Source organism: Fukomys damarensis, unplaced genomic scaffold (genome assembly GCF_012274545.1).
Source record: "Fukomys damarensis isolate Sample0158 unplaced genomic scaffold, DMR_v1.0_HiC HiC_scaffold_16, whole genome shotgun sequence".
NCBI lineage: Eukaryota > Metazoa > Chordata > Mammalia > Rodentia > Bathyergidae > Fukomys > Fukomys damarensis.
The window spans coordinates 132,832,546-132,850,922 of record NW_022900928.1 but is presented as its reverse complement, the minus strand read 5'-3'; the positions used below and the strand labels follow the sequence as shown (position 1 = coordinate 132,850,922).

Genomic DNA, 18,377 nt, shown 5'->3' with positions numbered 1-18,377 from the left:
GCAAACCACAGGCCCTTGGCCCACACAGTTCCAGGGCTGCGATGCAGGGTCCTGGAAGCACTTAGGTGTTACAGACTCCCCTGGATGGCCACCCTGCAGCACCTGTACCTGCCACCATTGCTGTCCCCAGATATGTCAGTGCCTGGGAAGCTTCTCCCTCGCACCGCTCCGGCCGTGCCAAGGTCAGCTTTAAGGTCATTCTCTTCTTCACACGGGTCCACCCACAGCCAGCATGTGCCTGTGTGGCTGCCTGTTGTCACCATGCCTCCCGAAACAGGACAGACACCGTTTTAGGAAACAAAACAATCTTTATTAAAAAATAATAATAATAACTTACAAATTGAGAGAACTCTCTGTTCGTTTGGGGGCACAGATTTGCAGTCTGGAACAGTCTTATTTAAAGGTAGCTTCAATACTATTAATGTTACAAACTGCACTACAGAGCAGTTTTCGTTCCATACCCTATGTCGGTACAAAGCACCGCACAGATATAAAACTACTGTAAATAGAACATTTGTGCCAACACTGGCATATACTTATATATATTTATATTTATATATATATATATATATATATATATCTTTTCAGATCTGCTAACAATTAATGTTGTCATCCTTAGTCAAGACTGAAGTCAAACTAACCCTAAAACTACAGCGATCTGTATATGTCAGCATTATACCTCCCAGACAATATTTAAAATATATTTTCACTTTCAAATACACTTATAAGGTACACCAAGAGTGAGAAAAGAAAGTCTTAAAACTTAAATACATGTCACCATATAAAAGCCGCCAGGACACGGAAGGCCCTTCGGTACAGAGGCCAGGCTGAGCCCGTCCTGATGCCAGCGGTGTCTGCTTCCTGCCCCTCGCCAGACTGTCAGAGCGACCAGCTTGGCTAGCGAGGACGCACAAGGTCACGCCTCTTCTCTGGGCTGGGCCTGAGGGTCAAACCCAAAGTGACTCTGTTCTCCTAGCACACGTGCAATTCCCCAAGCCTCTGCAGGGCAGCTCACTTGGTGCTCGGCTCCAGCGCCGAGTACTCCGTCTCTGACACCCGGGAGGCGTCGATGAGCTTGGTGAGACCGGTTTTGGCCGAGTACTTGAAAATGAAGGCCTTCATCAGCTCGTACCTGTAATTGCGGTTGATGAAGCTGTAGAGCACAGGGTTGACGCAGCAGTGCACCAGCGACAGGCACTGTGTGACGTGCAGGGCGGTGAAGAGCACGTTCTCCAGCTGGCAGGAGAAGGGGATGTAGTGCAAGATGGAGAAGATGTCCAGGAGCACCACAGCGTGGTAAGGCAGCCAGCACACGAGGAAGACCACCACGTAGGAGAAGATGATCTTCCGGCTGCTGTGCTTCTCCTGGTCGCCAGGCGCTGAGATGGCTCTGGCAAGCAGGAAATAGAAGACAGCGATGATGGAGAAAGGAATGGCGAAGCCCAGAATGACAGAGACCAGCTCCATGCCGATGAGCCACTCCTTGACGCTATGCTCAGGGTAGAAGGAGCGGCAGTAGGTCTCATTGCTGGATGCAGACGTGACAGTCTTCAGGTAGTAGGTGTCGGGCAGGGACACGCAGAAGGCCAGCAGCCATACCAGGACGCAGGCCACACGCCGCACCAGCTGCTTCCTGCAGCTCGCAGTGTGGGCAAAGTAGGTGACGGAGAGGTAGCGGTCCACGCTCATGCACGCAAGGAAGAAGATGCTGCCGAAGAGGTTGATGGAGAAGATGAGGTGTGTGACCTTGCATGTGAGCTCGCCCATGGGCCACTGGTTGTGCTGCACGAGGCTGACCACCCACACCGGGATGGTGATGACCACCCACAGGTCCGCGATGGCCAGGTTCAAGATGTAGCAGTGCGTGTCGTAGCCCGTGGTCTTGGCCTGGATGTTCACCCACACCACCACCGAGTTGGCGATCATGCCGATGACGAAGATGAAAATGTAGAGGAAAGAGAGCGTGTAGAGCAGCACGCTCTTGTGGGGCATGACAGGGCACTGCACGGTGTCCACCACGATGCAGTCGCTGCTGTTGCATGGCCAGCTGATGTCCGAGTAGTTCCCTGGCTCCGAGTAGTCAAAGAGATGCAGGTCCATGGTCCCGAGGGGGCAGCTGAGCAACCCGCAGCAAAACCAAACGGGAAAGCTGGAAGAGAAAAAGCACCTCATCAGAAAAAGTCCCAGCCAAATGCTCCTGCGAGGCCCCGTGGGGCGCAGCGTGTGGCGTTAGTTCTGTGGTGTCTTCACAAAGCGAGGGGTGAGAAAACAGGCCAAACAGAACCAGGCGGTACAAGACAAAACCCACCCAGAGCCTCATCCACGTGGTGCTGGCTGCCTGCTGAGAGAAGTGGTGTTTGTTTTCTGCATCTCCTCATGGCTGACTTCACAGCCCGGCTGTGCCCCGGTGTGAAATCAGCACAACGCTGGGGCCAAAGAAACATTAGACAGTGGAGCGGCTGGCACAGTGTCCCAGGGTCCTGCTATGCTGTCTTCACCAGAGCATCCCAAGCCTTCTTCTAACCCACGTTTAAACGCCACCACACCATCTACCATTGCACAGGATTTGCTCGCAAACCTGAGTCTTTTGCTTCCCTGGGGGCCACCAGGCATCTCAAAATAGGGCCGAGTGTGGAATGCCCTTCTGCCTGAGTGCACCCCAAACCTGCAGACCCAAGGTTTGCATGCGATTTTCTGCTGAAGCCAACCAGCCATCTGTCCCCGGCTCTGGGTCCTCACCTAGTTTTCCATCCCTTTATTTGCTCAAGAATAAAGAGTGCCAAGACCCAAAGCACAGAAGGAGCCAGAAGTGCTGGAGGGCTCGTGAGCCTACCGACTGTCTCCCTGCAGACCCGGTGTGAGGCCTACACACTCAACTCTCACCAGTTCACACCCTACCAGGGTTCAGCCACAGGTGCCACGGGACTGGGGAGAGGCTTCTCCACACTCAGGAGCTTCCAGGACCCATCTGCCACTGCCCCTTGTCCACTAGATGGCCCTGAAGACCCTCCATTCTCCTGTCAGCTGCCACCCCTGGCCAGACGCCCGGCGCGACTCTGTCAGCCGTCATCGGGGATCCACAGGTGGCTGGTGTCACAATGACACAAGAGCTTATTTGCCGAGGTCCCCAAAAGTGGACGCCAGCTTCCTTCTGAAGAATGCTTTGGAGGTCCTTGGGCCAGAGTCCAGACAGCCATGCCACCAGTGCAAGAAACCACAGCGAGAAAAGCATCAGTCACAAGCCCAGACATTCCTGGATCCTATCCTGGCTCCTGTCCTCGTTAGTGTTTAACTCGAGACTAGCTAGTTAACCCTCAGGATCTGCTGCCGGGACAGCAGTGTCTCTCAGACTTGCCTTGGAACAAAGGGCACAACACGGAATCTGCTGGGCAGATAGCAGAACTCTGCCTGCCAGCCCCAGGCCAAGCCAGGCTGAAAGAACGCTGGGCATTCTCCAGCCAGAAATGATCAGTTTTCCCCTGCAGCAAAAAAAAAGCTCCTCCCAGGAATCTGCCACACTGAAGTCTGCTGGATGGACTCCTGTGACCTTACTGGTTTTGGTGCTGGTCCTCTGGGGCTGAGGAAATTCCAGCCTCACCTCACAGCTCCGAAAGCCTCCAGTGGTGGGTGTTTGCCTCACAGTGAGGAAGCCATGCTGTCCTGTCACCCAGCCAGAGGACTCCAAACACGTGGCCACGATCTGTGCCACATTCCCCAGCAGCCCAGGAGGGCACCAGGGAGGGGCAGGCTGGAGTGTGGGGATGAGGACCCATCTGATACACAGCTCTGAGGGCTCTGCAGAATGCAGGTCCATCCGACAGGCTGCAGAGACGCTTCCAGAACTCGGCCTCCCTGACAGCCAGGCCGGCCCTGGGCTGACCACCAACCCAGGCTGCCCAGCAGTTGCCGCTGCTACCACATTGGCCACTAAGCAGCCTGGTGCTTCCTTCCACTCACACCGGGGCCTCAGCATCTGCCCTGCTGCATGGATCAGTGTACAGAGCACTTTCTCCTCGTGACCCATGGAAACTCGAACCCACGGGGCAGCAGAGGTGCTCAGACGGGAGTCAAGCCACCGCCCTGCAGCCCAGCAGCAGAGGTCAGTGCCAGGAACAGAGATGACCATAGATCCTGGGCCCAAAAGCCAGAAATGATCCTTCAACAGCCTGGACTTGGATTCAAAACCTCCCCACCACACTCTCCGCACCTGGGAGACCCTTCTGGCTCAGCCTCGCTTGCTCCAGACTCTCTGCCTCTGAGTGCAGGGGTACAGAGTGAGTGGATGTGAAAGCATCCTGCTAGGTCCTTCACCATCCCCACAGAACCAACTCTGACTCTTACTAAGCTGGCCAGGCTGCTAGGAGGCAGTGAGCACCAGGGAGGACCTGTGGACCCGATTCAGCCTTGGCTTCTGTCGCTGGGACCTGGACAAAGAACGTTTGATTTCCTGACTCCTGTCCCCAGAGTCACAGACAGACAGGCCATGCCCCACACCCTTCTTTCCCCTGGGAGGCACCCTAGGAAATGCCCAGCAGGGAAAGGCTGTTCCTGCCCAAGGTTGCAGGAAGGACAGAGCCGGGAGGCCCCAGGCGGTCACTGACCCTGTGTACCAGTCAGCAGATGAGGCCAGCTGGCTACACCCAGGCCCTCGCCTTCCTCCCAGGCCTGGGTGGACCACACCCTTCGTCCCTGCAGAGGGCATCCACAGACAGAACCAGACCCTCCATGACCATGCCTTCTACCCAGGAAGGAGCTCAGGAAAACAAAACAGCAGGCGACTCAGCCCTTAGTTGCCTGGGTATTTTTCATGCACTACACCGTGGATACAAAGGAGGGATCTTTCCAGAAAGGACTGTGCTACTGGATGGCCCATCCCCAGTTCAACTCAGGAGGTGCCCTGTCCTATGGCTGTACAGCCTGTGCAGGACATCTGGGTGCCAGGGACTGCTGTCACCTAGAGCCACTCCCTCCCAGCACTGAAGCAAAGACCATCCCCAACCCCCTGCTTGGACACCTCTGAGGTCCTGGCAGGAGCCAAAGTGTGACCGGGCAAGCAGGGAATCTACCCAGGTCCCTGCTGTCTGACAGCCTGGTACTGAGCCTCCAGTGTAACTGAGTGGAGTTGAGGAGCCTAGGGGGCCCCAGCCTCAGCAGATGCGACTCGCACCTCGATCACCTCCTCCGGCCACAGAGAGGCGCTGCTTCCCACATCCGCCCGCCTCCTCCCCATGTGTGCAGACAGCAGTCAGGCTGGAGACCACAGGAGGCTCCCAACTGCAGCTCCATGCAGCCCTGTGAGCTCCCAGGAGAGGATGGATGTAACCCTGCGCACAATCGCACACCTCAGGGAGGAGCTGCCACTGAGGTAGAAGGCCTCTGCACAAGGCATTCTGGGAGCAGGCAAAGGGGGCTCGGAATGAAGGGTTTTTCTAGTCCTGGGAGCTCTCAAGTCCACACATTCCTGCTGGAATTCACATGTGTCCCAATGTACGTACAAGATGTTCACTGAAGTAGGGTCTGTGAGCAGCAGAACTGCAATGACACAAATGCCCGTGGGTGGGGGAATAACCTGATAAAGTGTGGGGGGTCCACTGTCCAGAATAACAGAGCTGTAAAGAGAGAGGGAGAACCACTTTTGTGAACAAGGAAAGTCAGGACACACTATGAGGTGGGCAGTGCAGCACACACACACACACACACACACACCATCCAGCCCCTCAGGCCTGCTGTAAAGAGAGAGGGAGAACCACTTTTGTGAACAAGGAAAGTCAGGACACACTATGAGGTGGGCAGTGCAGCACACACACACACACACACACACACACACACACACACACACTCCAGCCCCACTGAGGCAGGACAAAGAGCAAAACTGTGTGCAGTTTCCTATGCAGACACTCGTGCAAAAAGACACAGTAAAGGACCTCCAGTAAGTGTGACAGTTTAGTCAGGGAAGTCGAACAAGGGTGCACAGGGAGAGCTGTGGTTCAACTCCATGATCCTCTGTGGTGTTTGGAGTTTGACGTCAAGAGTTACGAAAATCTTAAGAGGGCAGAGTAACCCACAAAACAATAAAGCCACATGCTCTGCTTATCTGAGACGGAAGGCAGTGGAGGCCGCTTTGTCTCCCTCGCCCCTTCCCTTGCTCTCTGACCCATGAGCCCTATCTAACAGCTCCACTTGTTTCCTTGTCATTGTTGCTGCATTGCTTGGGATTGAACTCAGGGCCTTCCCACTGAGCTGCATCCCCAACCCTTTTCTAAATTTGTACTTTGAAGCAGTTTCCCTAAATTGCTGAGTTGCCCAGATTGCACTCAAACTTGAAATCCTCCTGCCTCAGCCACCCAGAGTGCAGGATTACAGGTGTGCACCACCATGCTTGACACAGGACTCACTTTTTACACCACCTCATCCCCCATCCACATCTGCCGTGACAGGAGGCGGTGCTGCTGTGGTCCGGAGTAACACAGCCGCTCTCCAGCCCTCCTATGGCCCTGGTCTGTTACTCTCCATTGCATTGGTGCTGGGCCCCTGGTATCACGGAGAGGACACTGGAAGCCACACCTCCCACTCTGGAGACTTCCCTTTCAGGGACCAAGCGTCTTTAACAACCCAGGACCTGGCCACGTGGGGAATTCAACTGCACCCGGGGGTCCGCCAGAGCTCACAGCACCCAGGGAGCAGTGTAGAGTCCAAAGTCACTCAGTGCAGCGGCTCCGGGCAGCGGCTTGGCCTGCAGTCCCCACGTGTCCACCCAGTTCACTCCTTGGAGAGCTGAGAACTGCCAGGCCAGAGTCACCAGCACTGCCACCCCCTCCCATCTCAGAGGAGGAAGGCTCCGCCCACCATGTGCCCCCCACAGTCCCATCTTTCCCCCCTTTCTCCTTAGATGCCCCCAAATCCCCACTCCTAGGTCTCTGCAGTCTCTGCGGACGTCACTCTGCTGCTTCCCACCCACACCTCCCACTACCTGGTCTCATTTACTTATTTATTTATCTTGAGGTGCTGGGGATTGAATCTAGGGTCTCAAGTATGTTAGGCAAGTGCTCTACCAGTGGCTACACTCTGCCCCTTTTCATTTTATTTTGCAGCAGCATCTCACAGTGTAGCCAAGAATGCCCTCGAATGTAGGATCTTCCTACCTCAGCCTTCCCAGTAGCTGAAGTTGCAGTCAACCCCCCATGTACTCAGCTCCCACTCATCCTGGTGAAGTCAGCCCAGCAAAGTGACCTGGCCCAGGGGAGGCACTAGATGAATCAGTGGCCCATGGAGGCTAGGGACCTGGCCACGGAAGAGGCCCTTGGGGATCCTCCCTCAGCTGGTGTTGGGCCCTGCCCTGGGGCAGGTGAGGAGGGCCAACCAGGGTCACCGGGCTAGGAGTCAGGGTGCACGAAGGCCCACACCCTGCTGGGCCTCCAAAGCCGAGGAGGGGAGGAACTTCCACCATGGAGGCCCAGGGAGGGTGTCTGAGGGTTTCTGAGGCTGGAGGACAGCCTGGCCCTGTCTGTGCAGGAGCCATGGGGGTGCAGACCGAGGCCATGGCTCTAGGCAGAGGGTGCACTGAGGACAGAGGTGACAGGCACCCAGAAGGCCTGGCTGGGGGCTCTGGGCTGAGAGGAGGCCTGACTGCTGCTCTAAGAAAGCAGATAAGATAACAGCCAGGCCTGGGGTGCTGGAGTCATCTCCAAAGCCCGGGGCCCTCACTTCCTTCCCTAGCATCTGCACCTTGTCACCTGTGTCCCACAGTGGAACTTCCCAGGGAGACTCAGTACGTTCCTGAGACAGGAGCTGACTGCGTGCTCAGCCACCTTCCCTGCTGCACACCTGGAACCCAAGGCAGGGTGGGTGTGGGCACAGTGACTATGGATGGAGCCCTATGCGTCCTTAGCTTCCCGAGAGACCTTGGCTGGCAGAGTCTATGCTCTGCTTCCTTGGTGACCACCAGGCAGGACAACTGCACATCATGGAGCTTTCTGTCGTTGTTTGTTGTTTAATCAACTCTGCATTTCATCTAGTTGGGACCCAGCCAGCAGGGTGAGAAGCCCAGGTAAGGAGCCCAAGGACCTAAACCAGCAGGCTCTCAGAGGCCACCACTAGGTGTGACAGCAGAGCAGCAATCTGTCCCCAAATATTTTATGCATGTTTGGGACACTTTTGAATTACTTGAGAACTTAAAGCATGATAAGCCAATAGAGAGAAAAATGCACACTCCAATTCTGAACCAGGCTGCCCATTCCCACGGCCCTGGTGGGTTAAAGTAATGGTACCTCCAGAAATCCGATCCCCCATTGTGCTCAACCACCCTGCAGAAGCCAGGCTGTGCAGAGCGGATCCAGGGCTCCTGGTTACAAAGACGGCTGTCTGGGCGGCCCATTCCCACCCACCTCCAGACCAGGACAAGGCAGGCGGAGGTGGGCCAGCAAGGAGAGAGCTTCACTTTTGCTCTGTGGTTCCCACAATGACTCGGGCTCCTCCCACGAAACTGAAGACAAATCCTCAAAGCTGCCTGGGAAAGGAGATGCCAGCTATCTGTCTGGGCGACACAGCCTTTGTTCAAATCGCAATCTCTACACTGCCCAGGGCTCCTTATCTGTCCCTGCACCCACAGTGGTTCAAGGCCACCTAAGATAGACACAGTCCCGTCCACCCTCGGAGTATCTGGGACAGGACACACACCTACAGACTTGGCAGAGTGAAATTACACCGCCCTGGGCAGCTCTGATAACCAAACAGCAACAGCTGGTTGAGGTGTTTGTTTTGGTTTGGTTTGGTTTGAATTCATTCCAAATCAGGAGTAGTAAGAAAAGCATCAAATATTCCCTGCAGAAAAGCACGAAGCATTCACAATCTGGGACACACCCCCCAGTCCTGATAGGTCCCTTTTTCTTTCTTTTGTCTGATTATGTTCATTAGAATAGAGAACAGTGCTATACTTTTCTTTTGTGGACTTTTAAAACACTTGTCACGAGACAGTCTTTGGTGTCCTTCTAAATTACACCTACATGCATAGGATCCATCTTCATGCTATTCCTGTTCTCAAGAGGAAAAGTACAGATCTCAGTTGCCTGATTTAAAAGCACAAATGCCTTCAGGCCCCAAATTCCAGCCATGGGCTATAAAATCCCTGCTGAAAAAATCTAAAGATCTGAAACCTTCCAGGGCCTTTTCTCTCCCCACAGCTGCTCTGAAGGTTTACAAAGTGCTGGCCCAAGAGCCACGGGTTTGAGTAACTTCCAGCGACTTCCCCAGTGTCGACTTGAAAACAGGAGCTCCCTGCCCAAAGCCATCACACAAAAAGCCACTGTTCTAATTAAGTAGGGATTTTTTTGTGGGTTTTTTTTTTCTTTCATCCAGAAAGCCTATACTTGGCCTGTTCTGGGCTTGATTAGAAACCATAATACCTTCTCAACTCTCCAAGGACTTGCTGTTCATACTGGATAAGCTTGCTTCCAAAGCCCTCGCTCAGTTAAGCATGTGCTTAAAGTTTTTGGAACTTCTGAGAAACGAAGACTGCAAAAAGATGTCAAAGCGTCCTCAGTCCTCAGTGTCCCTCCCTGCCAGCTCCTGGCGGCTGTGGCTGAGTTGGGCAGGCGGTATGCAATCAAGTGTTTATGGCACAGCCAGGAAAAGAGCAAAACGCTCAGGACGAGCCCCCAGTGCAGCTTAGCTCTGGAGCAAGGCTTGGCCTGGAGCTGAGCCCGCACTGACGGGAGGAAGACCCGCCGCCTCCCATTCAAACCCACAAAGGCCAGGCACAGAACCCAGCAGCCCTGCACGCCTTGCTAGGGCGCTCTGCACTTTCCTGAACTAAATAGAGGGACACAAAGACGGCATCTGTGTTTTCAGAGAAAAGGAGAAAGTCACCACACTGTGGCTCTGCAGACTGAGTTTCAGAGGATGACACTGCCCAGCTACCTTCAAAGGGCTGTAGACCGCTGAAGGAGGAGACGCACTCCTGCTTCAGAAAAACTAATTAGTCCTGTTGTGAGCAATGAGAGAAAGAAAGAAAAAGAGAGTAGGAAAAGAGATGGAGGAAAGGAACAAGGGGAACAGGGAAAGAGACAGCCAGTCTGACTTTTACAGCTTCTCATTCTCCCTGGAAGTTACAAGTCCTGGCAATCCACCCACTCCTGACCTCACCCCTTACTTCCAGGCACCCTCTGACTCTTCCTGCCTGATAACAAAACTGACCAGTATTCTCCTTTTACCTGAACGGTTTACTTCAGTATACTCAAATTCCAAAATACTAGTGTGTGCCTACCCTCTACAGAAGTTGAACCTAACACCTTCTAAGAGAATAAATACTCCAGTTAGATTCACAAGGATGCAATCAGGGGACCCAAGGCTGGGCTTGTATTTAACATTCACAGTTACAGCTTCCCTGCTACAGGCTCCAGTAGGCCCCCAAAGTGCTGATTTCAGACACATTCTGGATTCACAAGAGTCAGAGACCAGTTTTCTGGACTTAAGGAAGCCTCTGGAATCAGGCATGTACATCCCATTCGTTTCCTAGTTGATGTACCAAAAGCGGCTCAGGCAGGCAGCAGCGCCAAGCTCACCCCTGTGCCAGTGTGGGGCGAGCAGAACAGTCTGCTCCCCCGAATTCTTGCAAAGTTGCCCCACTTTCCAGACAGCCAGAGAACTCATAGCAGCAAATACACACAGGCTCCTAAATACAACAGATCACGCAGAAATCGCCCTCCAGGAGTGATTTAAGAAAACTTTGCCTCTGCTTTCTGCAGAGAGGTGAAGCCCTGGGATCCGTAGAAGCATTTTGCAAAGACAGGCAATGCACCATGCAGCCTCTCGCGCACCCGTCCGAGAGATGGATCGGAAAGGGTTGGGGCCAGGAGCCGCCTCGCTGTCTCCGCAGGGCTGTTGTGCAAGCTTCCTTACCTCGGCAGGCGGACGGGGGGGGCGGCAGCGCCTTCCCAGCTGGGAGCTCGCTCCGGGAGCGCAGAGCGGTTGGGAGCAACTGAGCGCCTCCGGCTGCGGTCCTGCGTTTTATACACTGCAGGAAGTGGCCGCTAGGTGGCAGCTTTGTCGCCCTCTGGTCTCCCCTCCCTGCACCGCCCTTCCCCCACACGCGGCGGGGACTCGCGCGCCCACACGGAGCCCGCCTGCAGCCTCCGGGGAGCGCTCCAGGGAGATGCCGTCTCCCCTGCTCTGCGGTCTCATGAAAACCGCGAGGTCTAGACCCCATGGGGGGAGATGTCAGCAGAAGAAAAACTGAAAGAAATCCCAGTGCTTTGCAAAATCATCAAATATTGATCTGGTCTCAGGTGTATCTTTAATAATCCCATTAAGGCCAGGACTTCCTTTGAAGGTCTCTAGCTCTGGGCAGGACTTTGCCCGAGACAAATTACCCTGAACTTCTGAACTTCGGTGTGGATTTATTAAATCTGCATCTTCTTTCCTAATTTCTCCAAAGCAGAGGTTCCTGTTTTGGTATAAGCCATTAATCTGTGCAACACCATATAACCCAGGGGAGGTCATCTTATACGAGATGCTAACCAATTTTATCTGAATACTTTTAATTTGCAAAGGTCTTTAGGAACAAAACCCTTGAGAATCTATCAAAATGGTGTCTGCAGCAATGCCTGGGGCCAGACACGGGTCAGGGGGCCAATCAGTGTCTTTGACGGTGCTCTCTGGGGTGCGTTTAGCAAACGCTCATTTATTATTATTAGTAGTAGTAGTCTACATGCTCATCTGGAAGGACACTGCCACAGGCCTGTTCAGTAGGGAAATCAACCTTCATCTGATATTCATCTCCTAACTCTCCACCCAGTAAAATCAGCCATAAAACCTGACCCAGACTCTCACTTTTCAGCCCCAGCTATTGACCCCAGCCCTGTGCAACGCTGACTTTCCTTTTGCTGCCCCCCTCCCCCGATTTGGGGACATTCAGAGTGGCTTGGAGACACTGCAGCCTGCACACTTTCTCCTGCCCTGAAGCTTTCTGAGAGTCTCTTGTTACCCTAGCAGGGACAGCGGAACGCTGCATCGGGAGGGTGGGGTCAGAGCCTCGCGTGGCTGGAAAGCTTCGGGTGGAGAAAAGCCCTTAACAAAAGAAATATTTTGTTTAGTAAAGGCTTTGCATTTTTCTCCAGGCCTCCAAGCAGAATCCTCACGCTGGCGGCTGTGAAAGGCACCTGTTTTCCCGAGGCCGCCAGAAGGGTCCCAGGGGCTGGCTCGCTGGGCCAGCAGGCTGAACCACATCGCCAAGCAGAACTGCCGCTGCAGGCTTCCGGTGTTTGGTGTTTCTACCCCGGAGACGGGCTTTTGAGCTGAGAAGTGCTGGGAGCTCCGCAGGAGCCTGCCCATGTCCACTCTTATGGATGCTGGGGTGCAAGGTCCTAACCCCAGGAGTGTGGATCGGCTCGGAGAGAGGTGCACTATCACTGAAAGAAAAGCTGCATCGAAGGAAAATCTGTGACGGGCTGCAGTTGCTAGTGTGGAGGAAGGAAAACGGCTAAGCGGTTTAAAAATAAAAAATAACACTTCTCTTTGGATGTCTGCAGCCCGCACTTGCCACAGGTCCTTAAGGCCCGCGGTGGCCTCACACAGCAGCAGCCCTCACCTCACCTGCCCTGCACCCCGGCTGCCTCCCGCCACCTTAATAAGAGCACTGCCTGGCTGGCAAGTGATCCTAACGCTGACCCCGCCCTGCAGCACATCCACCCCGCCCCACTCCGCTCCTCCCTGCCCCAGCCCCGGCTCTGCTGCAAGCCCAGCCCCGATGGGATAAAGTCTGCCTTCACCCCATCCGCCTCAAGATTCTACCTCAGGGTCATCACCCTCGGAGGGCACACAAAGGTGTTGCAGAGAAACCCCCCCCCCGCCCTACGGGACCCCTGGCCTGGGGCTGCTTCCAGGGGAGGGGCTGCGTGCCCTGGCCTGGGCCTCCCCAGTTCCCAGAAACTAGTCTTGGGGAGAAGAGGAGAAGCAGAAACCTCCCCGTAAGCACACAAGGTGCCACTGCCCTTAGAAACCGCATGGTCTGGTGCGCAGGGCAGGAGCCTCGGCAGCCAGGCGGTCGGTGCCCCTGAAGGGTGGGCCCTGAGCTCCTTTAGGAAGGAGGGACCTGGACGCCAGGCCAGGGCCCACCCGGAAGGGACCCAGATCCGGCCTGGGCTCAGTCCAGGACGAGCGCCTGCATACGTTGTCTCCTCCCGCAGCTCAGCTCCTGGAGAGTTAGCTTCCGGTCTGTAACACTCCCGGTAGGACCCCCATTCTGCCCAGCTGTCCATCGGGATTGAGGAAGACGGTACACAGGGAGAGCACCTCAACCCTGAGCAGCTCCTCCCTCCACCTCTGGGTCCCAGCTCATGACACCAAGCACTTTTTAAAGAACATACGATGACATAACCTGTGGCTTGCAACGTTTTATGAACTCTGGTGTCTTGGAGAGGCCCCGTAACTACAGGAAACCATGGCCGCAGGTGAGCGTTCACTGCTAGCCGTCTCTGTGAAGCCTCCTTTCTGTCACTTCATCTCACAGCAGCCTTAACAGGTAGCACTGTTTTTGTCCCACTGTTGTAAAGAGGACATGAAGGCCCAGAGAGAGCGGGATACGGATCCAAGGATAACTCAGCTGTTTACATGTATCTCTATGCTCCCGCCTGACCGTGGGACAGGAAAACACAGAAGAGAAAAAGAAAATGAATCTGAGGTCAGGAATGTGGTTCAGTGGTAGAGCACTTGCCTAGCGTGCTGCAGGCCTTGGGTTCTGCCGAATGCGGGTGCACGCGCATGCATGTGCACGCACACGCACTGCATTGTGTTCTTAGGTTGCTTCCAAGAAGCAGACCTGACAGTAAGAATTCTGGGCACCTGGTTGAGGAAGGGCGGGCTTCCAGGAAGAGGGAGAGAAGGCAATCCAGAGTGGCTGTCTGGCGAAGTCTTCACTGCGGCCGGCTCCACCTTGGCTCTCCGGAGCTGCGGGGAGCCCAGGCTTCCTAATCCTGCATCCTTCAATGATCCAAGAGGGCTATAGGCAGTGGGCAGCGGATGCAACCTCTCACCTGCTGCATGATCTCAGCTCAGTGTGCAAGGCAACTCCAGGAACCTAGGTCAGTCCAAGGCCCCCAAGAGCAGTAACCACACTGTGCTGGTGCCAGGCTCCTATGGCATTGTGTGTCCATTTTGACCCAAAGAAGAGGCCCTCCAATATGCAGACCAACTTGTTCCCACCACCAGGCCTTTGCACCTGACATTCTCTCACCCTGGAACACCCCTCCCAGTGACTGCTGGCTGTCTGCCTTCCTGTTATCCTGATGCAGGATAAAGTATAATCACTTTAGGAAAAATGACTTAATATCCCAGCCAAAGTGTCCTCCCCTCCCAGCCCCACGGTCACTATTACTTTCTCCTCGGTGCTTATCAGCATCCAGAGCTGTCATCGATCTGGCTTCTCCCCACTGTGGTTCCCTGCAGGCAGAGCATTGCTACCGTGCTCAGTGCAGTGCCCACAGTGCACTGTGCCTGCCAAGGGTCATAAATGTGATCTCAATGAATCAAATTAGACAAATCTTGCTTCTGAATCAGGTCCCCAAACCCCACATTTCTCCCAGGATCTTCATCCTGGAAACCGGCCGGGAGACAGTTACAAAAGGACCTGAAGTAAACATTCTAGGAAATCTCACAACACCCACGTTGAAAATGTTCAGAATGCTTCACACAGAGGGCCACTCAGATGGCGATTGTGCACATGAGAAGGTGCACAACCTACTTAGTCATTGGCAAAACACAGGTCACAAGGCTGGACCCTGTATACCCTTCAGAAAGATGGCAATGACAGCGCTGAAGGTCAGCACAGAAAAGAGACAGCCAGTGCTTCTCAAGCTGTGTGTAGTGAAGGACAGCCACTGCTTTTTTTTGGGGGGGGGTTGAGACAGGGTCTCACTATGTAGTTAAGACTGACCTGGAACTCACTATGTAGCCCAGTGTGGTCTTGAACTCACAGTGATCCTCCTGCCTCAGCTTCCAGAGTGCTGGGATTGCAGTGATGAGACACCATGCCTGGCAGCCATTTCTTTTTCTTTATAAATTCCCAGTTATCATGGTCCAATATACAGTTTCCTTGCATAGGCCTCGCTGAAGCCTGGAGCATGTAAGGAGCTAGCTCACAACCCACACTTCAGTGAACGGAGGTACCTGTCAGTGGAGGTGTAAATCGCCACAACCTCTTTGAGATTACAAAGACTGCCTACTTAAGGACCATCTGCTTACTGACTGTTTGGACGTACAACCAATCAAGGGCGCTGTTTGGATTTACAATCCACCACAAGAACTTGCAACCTGTCCTTTATTTTTTCCTTTTGTACAATTCTGTACATCTTATTTCTAGAGTCTCAGTGTCTTTTTTTTTACAGTACCCCTTGTTTATATAGTGATTTCTGCTGACTGCATCGTACAGTACAATGTTGTAGTTTTATGTTCTGTTCTACATTTCAGTACTGCATGTGAGGCTTATACAAATGAAAGTAAAGTCACTAGGCTAGACTCTCCTTTGACCATTTCTTTATTCTGAATATTGTAATTTACATAGTATCCACAGTGCCTCATTCAGCAACCAATTCACTTAACAGCCTGGTCGCAGGAACGGATCCGGGTGTTTGACTGGGTGATGGGTCACTAAACTCAGCATGCACCTGCCCTATGACCCAGAAATTTCACTGCAAGGTGAAGTTACCCAACTTCAAGGCATCACACGGCACCAAGAGAAATATTCTGAAATATATATGGCATGACTGTGTATGACAGCCCCAAACTGACTTCGATGTATCCCCTCCATCTGTTGAAGGAAGGGTATGCATAAAAGACTTGGAGCTGCCATGCTTAGCGGAGAAAAACTGAACTCTTCTGAAATTCAGGAAAAGCAAGGATATCCATCACACCAGCCCCTTTCAGCACTGCATCAGAAGTCCCAGCTCGCACAATAAGGAAGGAGAAAAATGCTACACATATGTGGACTGGCAATCTGTGAAACCGCTTTTATTAGCAGTCGACAGGTCAGGTATGCAGAGAACCCTGATGAATCTACACCCTGCTTCGGAAGTAGTGCGTGGATTCAGAAAGCCCACAGAATCCAAAGTCAAAAATACAAGAAGTCCACTGTGTTTCTGTATGCCAGAGACAATTAGAAAGTAAACTTTTGAAATTTCTTTCCATTAGCATCAAAACATGTAAAATGTGTACGAATAGATTTAAAAGCTACCTGAGACCTCTATGTGGAAAACAATGAAACAGCCCAGAGGTAAATGAAAGACCAAAAAAATAAAGAGACATTTCATGCTCAGTGGATTAATTGGGTGACTCAGTGTTGTCCTGGTATTGTTCAGTTTTTCTTTCTATAATCTTTTTTTTTTTTTTCCTGTACCAGGGATCGAACTCGGGTCCTTGCCTTTGCGAGGTAGGCGGCAGCACCACTGAGCTAAATCCCAGCCCTCTTTCTGTAATCCTTTAATTTTACTTTGCTGTGGTAAGAATACAACATTAGGCTATGCTCTTAAATTTTTGCATGCAAAATACACGATTGCTGACGAGGTGCAATGGTACATATCAGATTTCTAGAGCTCGATCAAGTTGCTTGACGAAAGTGCACACTGGTTGATTAGTGACTCCCTGGCCCCCCAGTGAGTCACTCTCAGTGACTCTAATGACCATCATTCTCTGGTAGGCACCTCAGACTGGTGGCTTCAAGCAGTATTCATCTTTCTGGGACAGGCTCATTTCCCTTAGCATACGATCTTCAAGGTTCATCCACTCATTGGTGAATACTGCAGGATTTTCTTTTTTTAGGACAGAGTAATACGCCATTGTACATATACACAATACACTTTTTCTTCTTTCTGTACATTCTCCTGTGTGTGAATGTGAGCCTGTGTGTGCGCGCACACTACTAGGGATGGAGATGGAACCCAGGGCTACTGCTCTGCTGAGCTACATCTTCAGGCCTTTTCAATATGTTTTTTTATTTTGAGACAGAGTCTCATTGAGTCACCAAGTTGCCTGGTCTGGGTTTGAACTCATGCTCCTCCTGCCTGCACCTGCTAGAACACTGAGATTACAGGCATCAGCCAGGGTGTCTAGGTGGCCCCCACATCTTGGCCAGAGCAAATAGTGGTACCAGAAACTGCAAGCATTAGTAACTCTTCAGAATCCTGATTTCTATTCTTTTGGATAAATACTCCGACCTAAAACTGTCAAGTCTCTAAGAGAGAGCATAGGGAGGATGCTTCACATTGGAGGTCTTGGCAATGATGGGTACAATAGCAGAAGCACAGGCAACAAAAAGCAACATGAGGGAGATTGTGCCAAACTGAAAAGCTTCTGCGTAGCAGGAGAAAGACTCACAAAGTAAAAAGGCAACCTGCTGAACAGGAGGGAATATTTGCAACCTATGTATCTGACCGAAGATGAATCTACAGAACAGAAATATAACTTCCATAATTTAAAGGCTAAAAAGCAATCCCAGTTGTAAGCGAGGCTGAGGACTTGAACAGACATTTCTCCAAAGAAGACACACAGGTAGCCAACAGGTACATGGAAAAGAAAAGTCACTCGTGACTAACAGATCAGTGTCACTTCTCCCAGGAAGTACAAATCAAAACCACAATGAAATAACATCTCGTATTCATCAGCAGGGCCATTCTCAAAACAAAACAAAGAAATTGGAAGTATGTGAAGAAAGTGGGGCCCTTTCTTGTACATTCTCAGCAGAAGTACAAAGCAAGGCAACTACTATGGAAAATAGTATGAAGGCTCCTAAAAAACTTACAAAGAGACCTGACATGTGATACAGCAAACTGGTGTGTGTGGGGGGGTGGTATTGTTCCAGCAGATTTGAACTCAGTATTTAAAGGTCTTAGCTTTCTCCCAAATTTGTCTGTAAATTCAATGTAAGCCAACTGAAATCCCAAATGTTTATTTTGACCCGGGCAAGGTGACTTTCAAATGTTCATGGAAAGACAGAGGGCCTGAAAATGGCTCAGACTATCTTCAAAGAGAAGAATGTTGGAGGGCTCATGTTTTGTGACCTCACAATGCACCCAGAAGCTACAATATTGGACCTGTGTGGAACTGATGTTAGGATAGACAAACAGAGCAGGGGAACACATAGCCTGAAGAGGGACTCACACATACAGCAAACTGGTGTTTGACAAAAGCACTGTAGTATTAAGCAAGTCTGAGAACAGTGCATCAATCCATGGTAACAGGAATCAAAGAGTCATCCACCTCATTTCTCAGCAGTTATAAAAATCAGCTCTAAATGAATTAAAGATTGTGCATAAAGCCTGGAGCTATGACACTCTTAGAAGAAAATGTAGGGGAAACACTTGTACTGTTCAATAAATTTTGCCTCGATAAAA

The 18,377-nt window shown here is 52.1% G+C and overlaps 1 protein-coding gene across 1 annotated transcript; it reads right to left on the bottom strand.

Moving 5' to 3' along the window:
• Positions 1 to 610: 610 nt before the first annotated feature.
• On the bottom strand, positions 611 to 10,988 carry Ackr3 (atypical chemokine receptor 3). Its single transcript, XM_010626121.3, has 2 exons — positions 10,897 to 10,988; positions 611 to 2,149 (listed from the first exon to the last, which is right to left on the bottom strand). The coding sequence occupies exon 2, from the start codon at positions 2,098 to 2,100 to the stop codon at positions 1,012 to 1,014; it is 1,089 nt and encodes a 362-aa protein (XP_010624423.1). The 5' UTR covers positions 2,101 to 2,149; positions 10,897 to 10,988; the 3' UTR covers positions 611 to 1,011.
• Positions 10,989 to 18,377: the final 7,389 nt, after the last annotated feature.

Coding starts and splice junctions, on each gene's coding strand:
- Ackr3 (XM_010626121.3), bottom strand. CDS start 2,100: ATGGACCTGCATCTCTTTGACTACTCGGAGCCAGGGAACTACTCGGAC.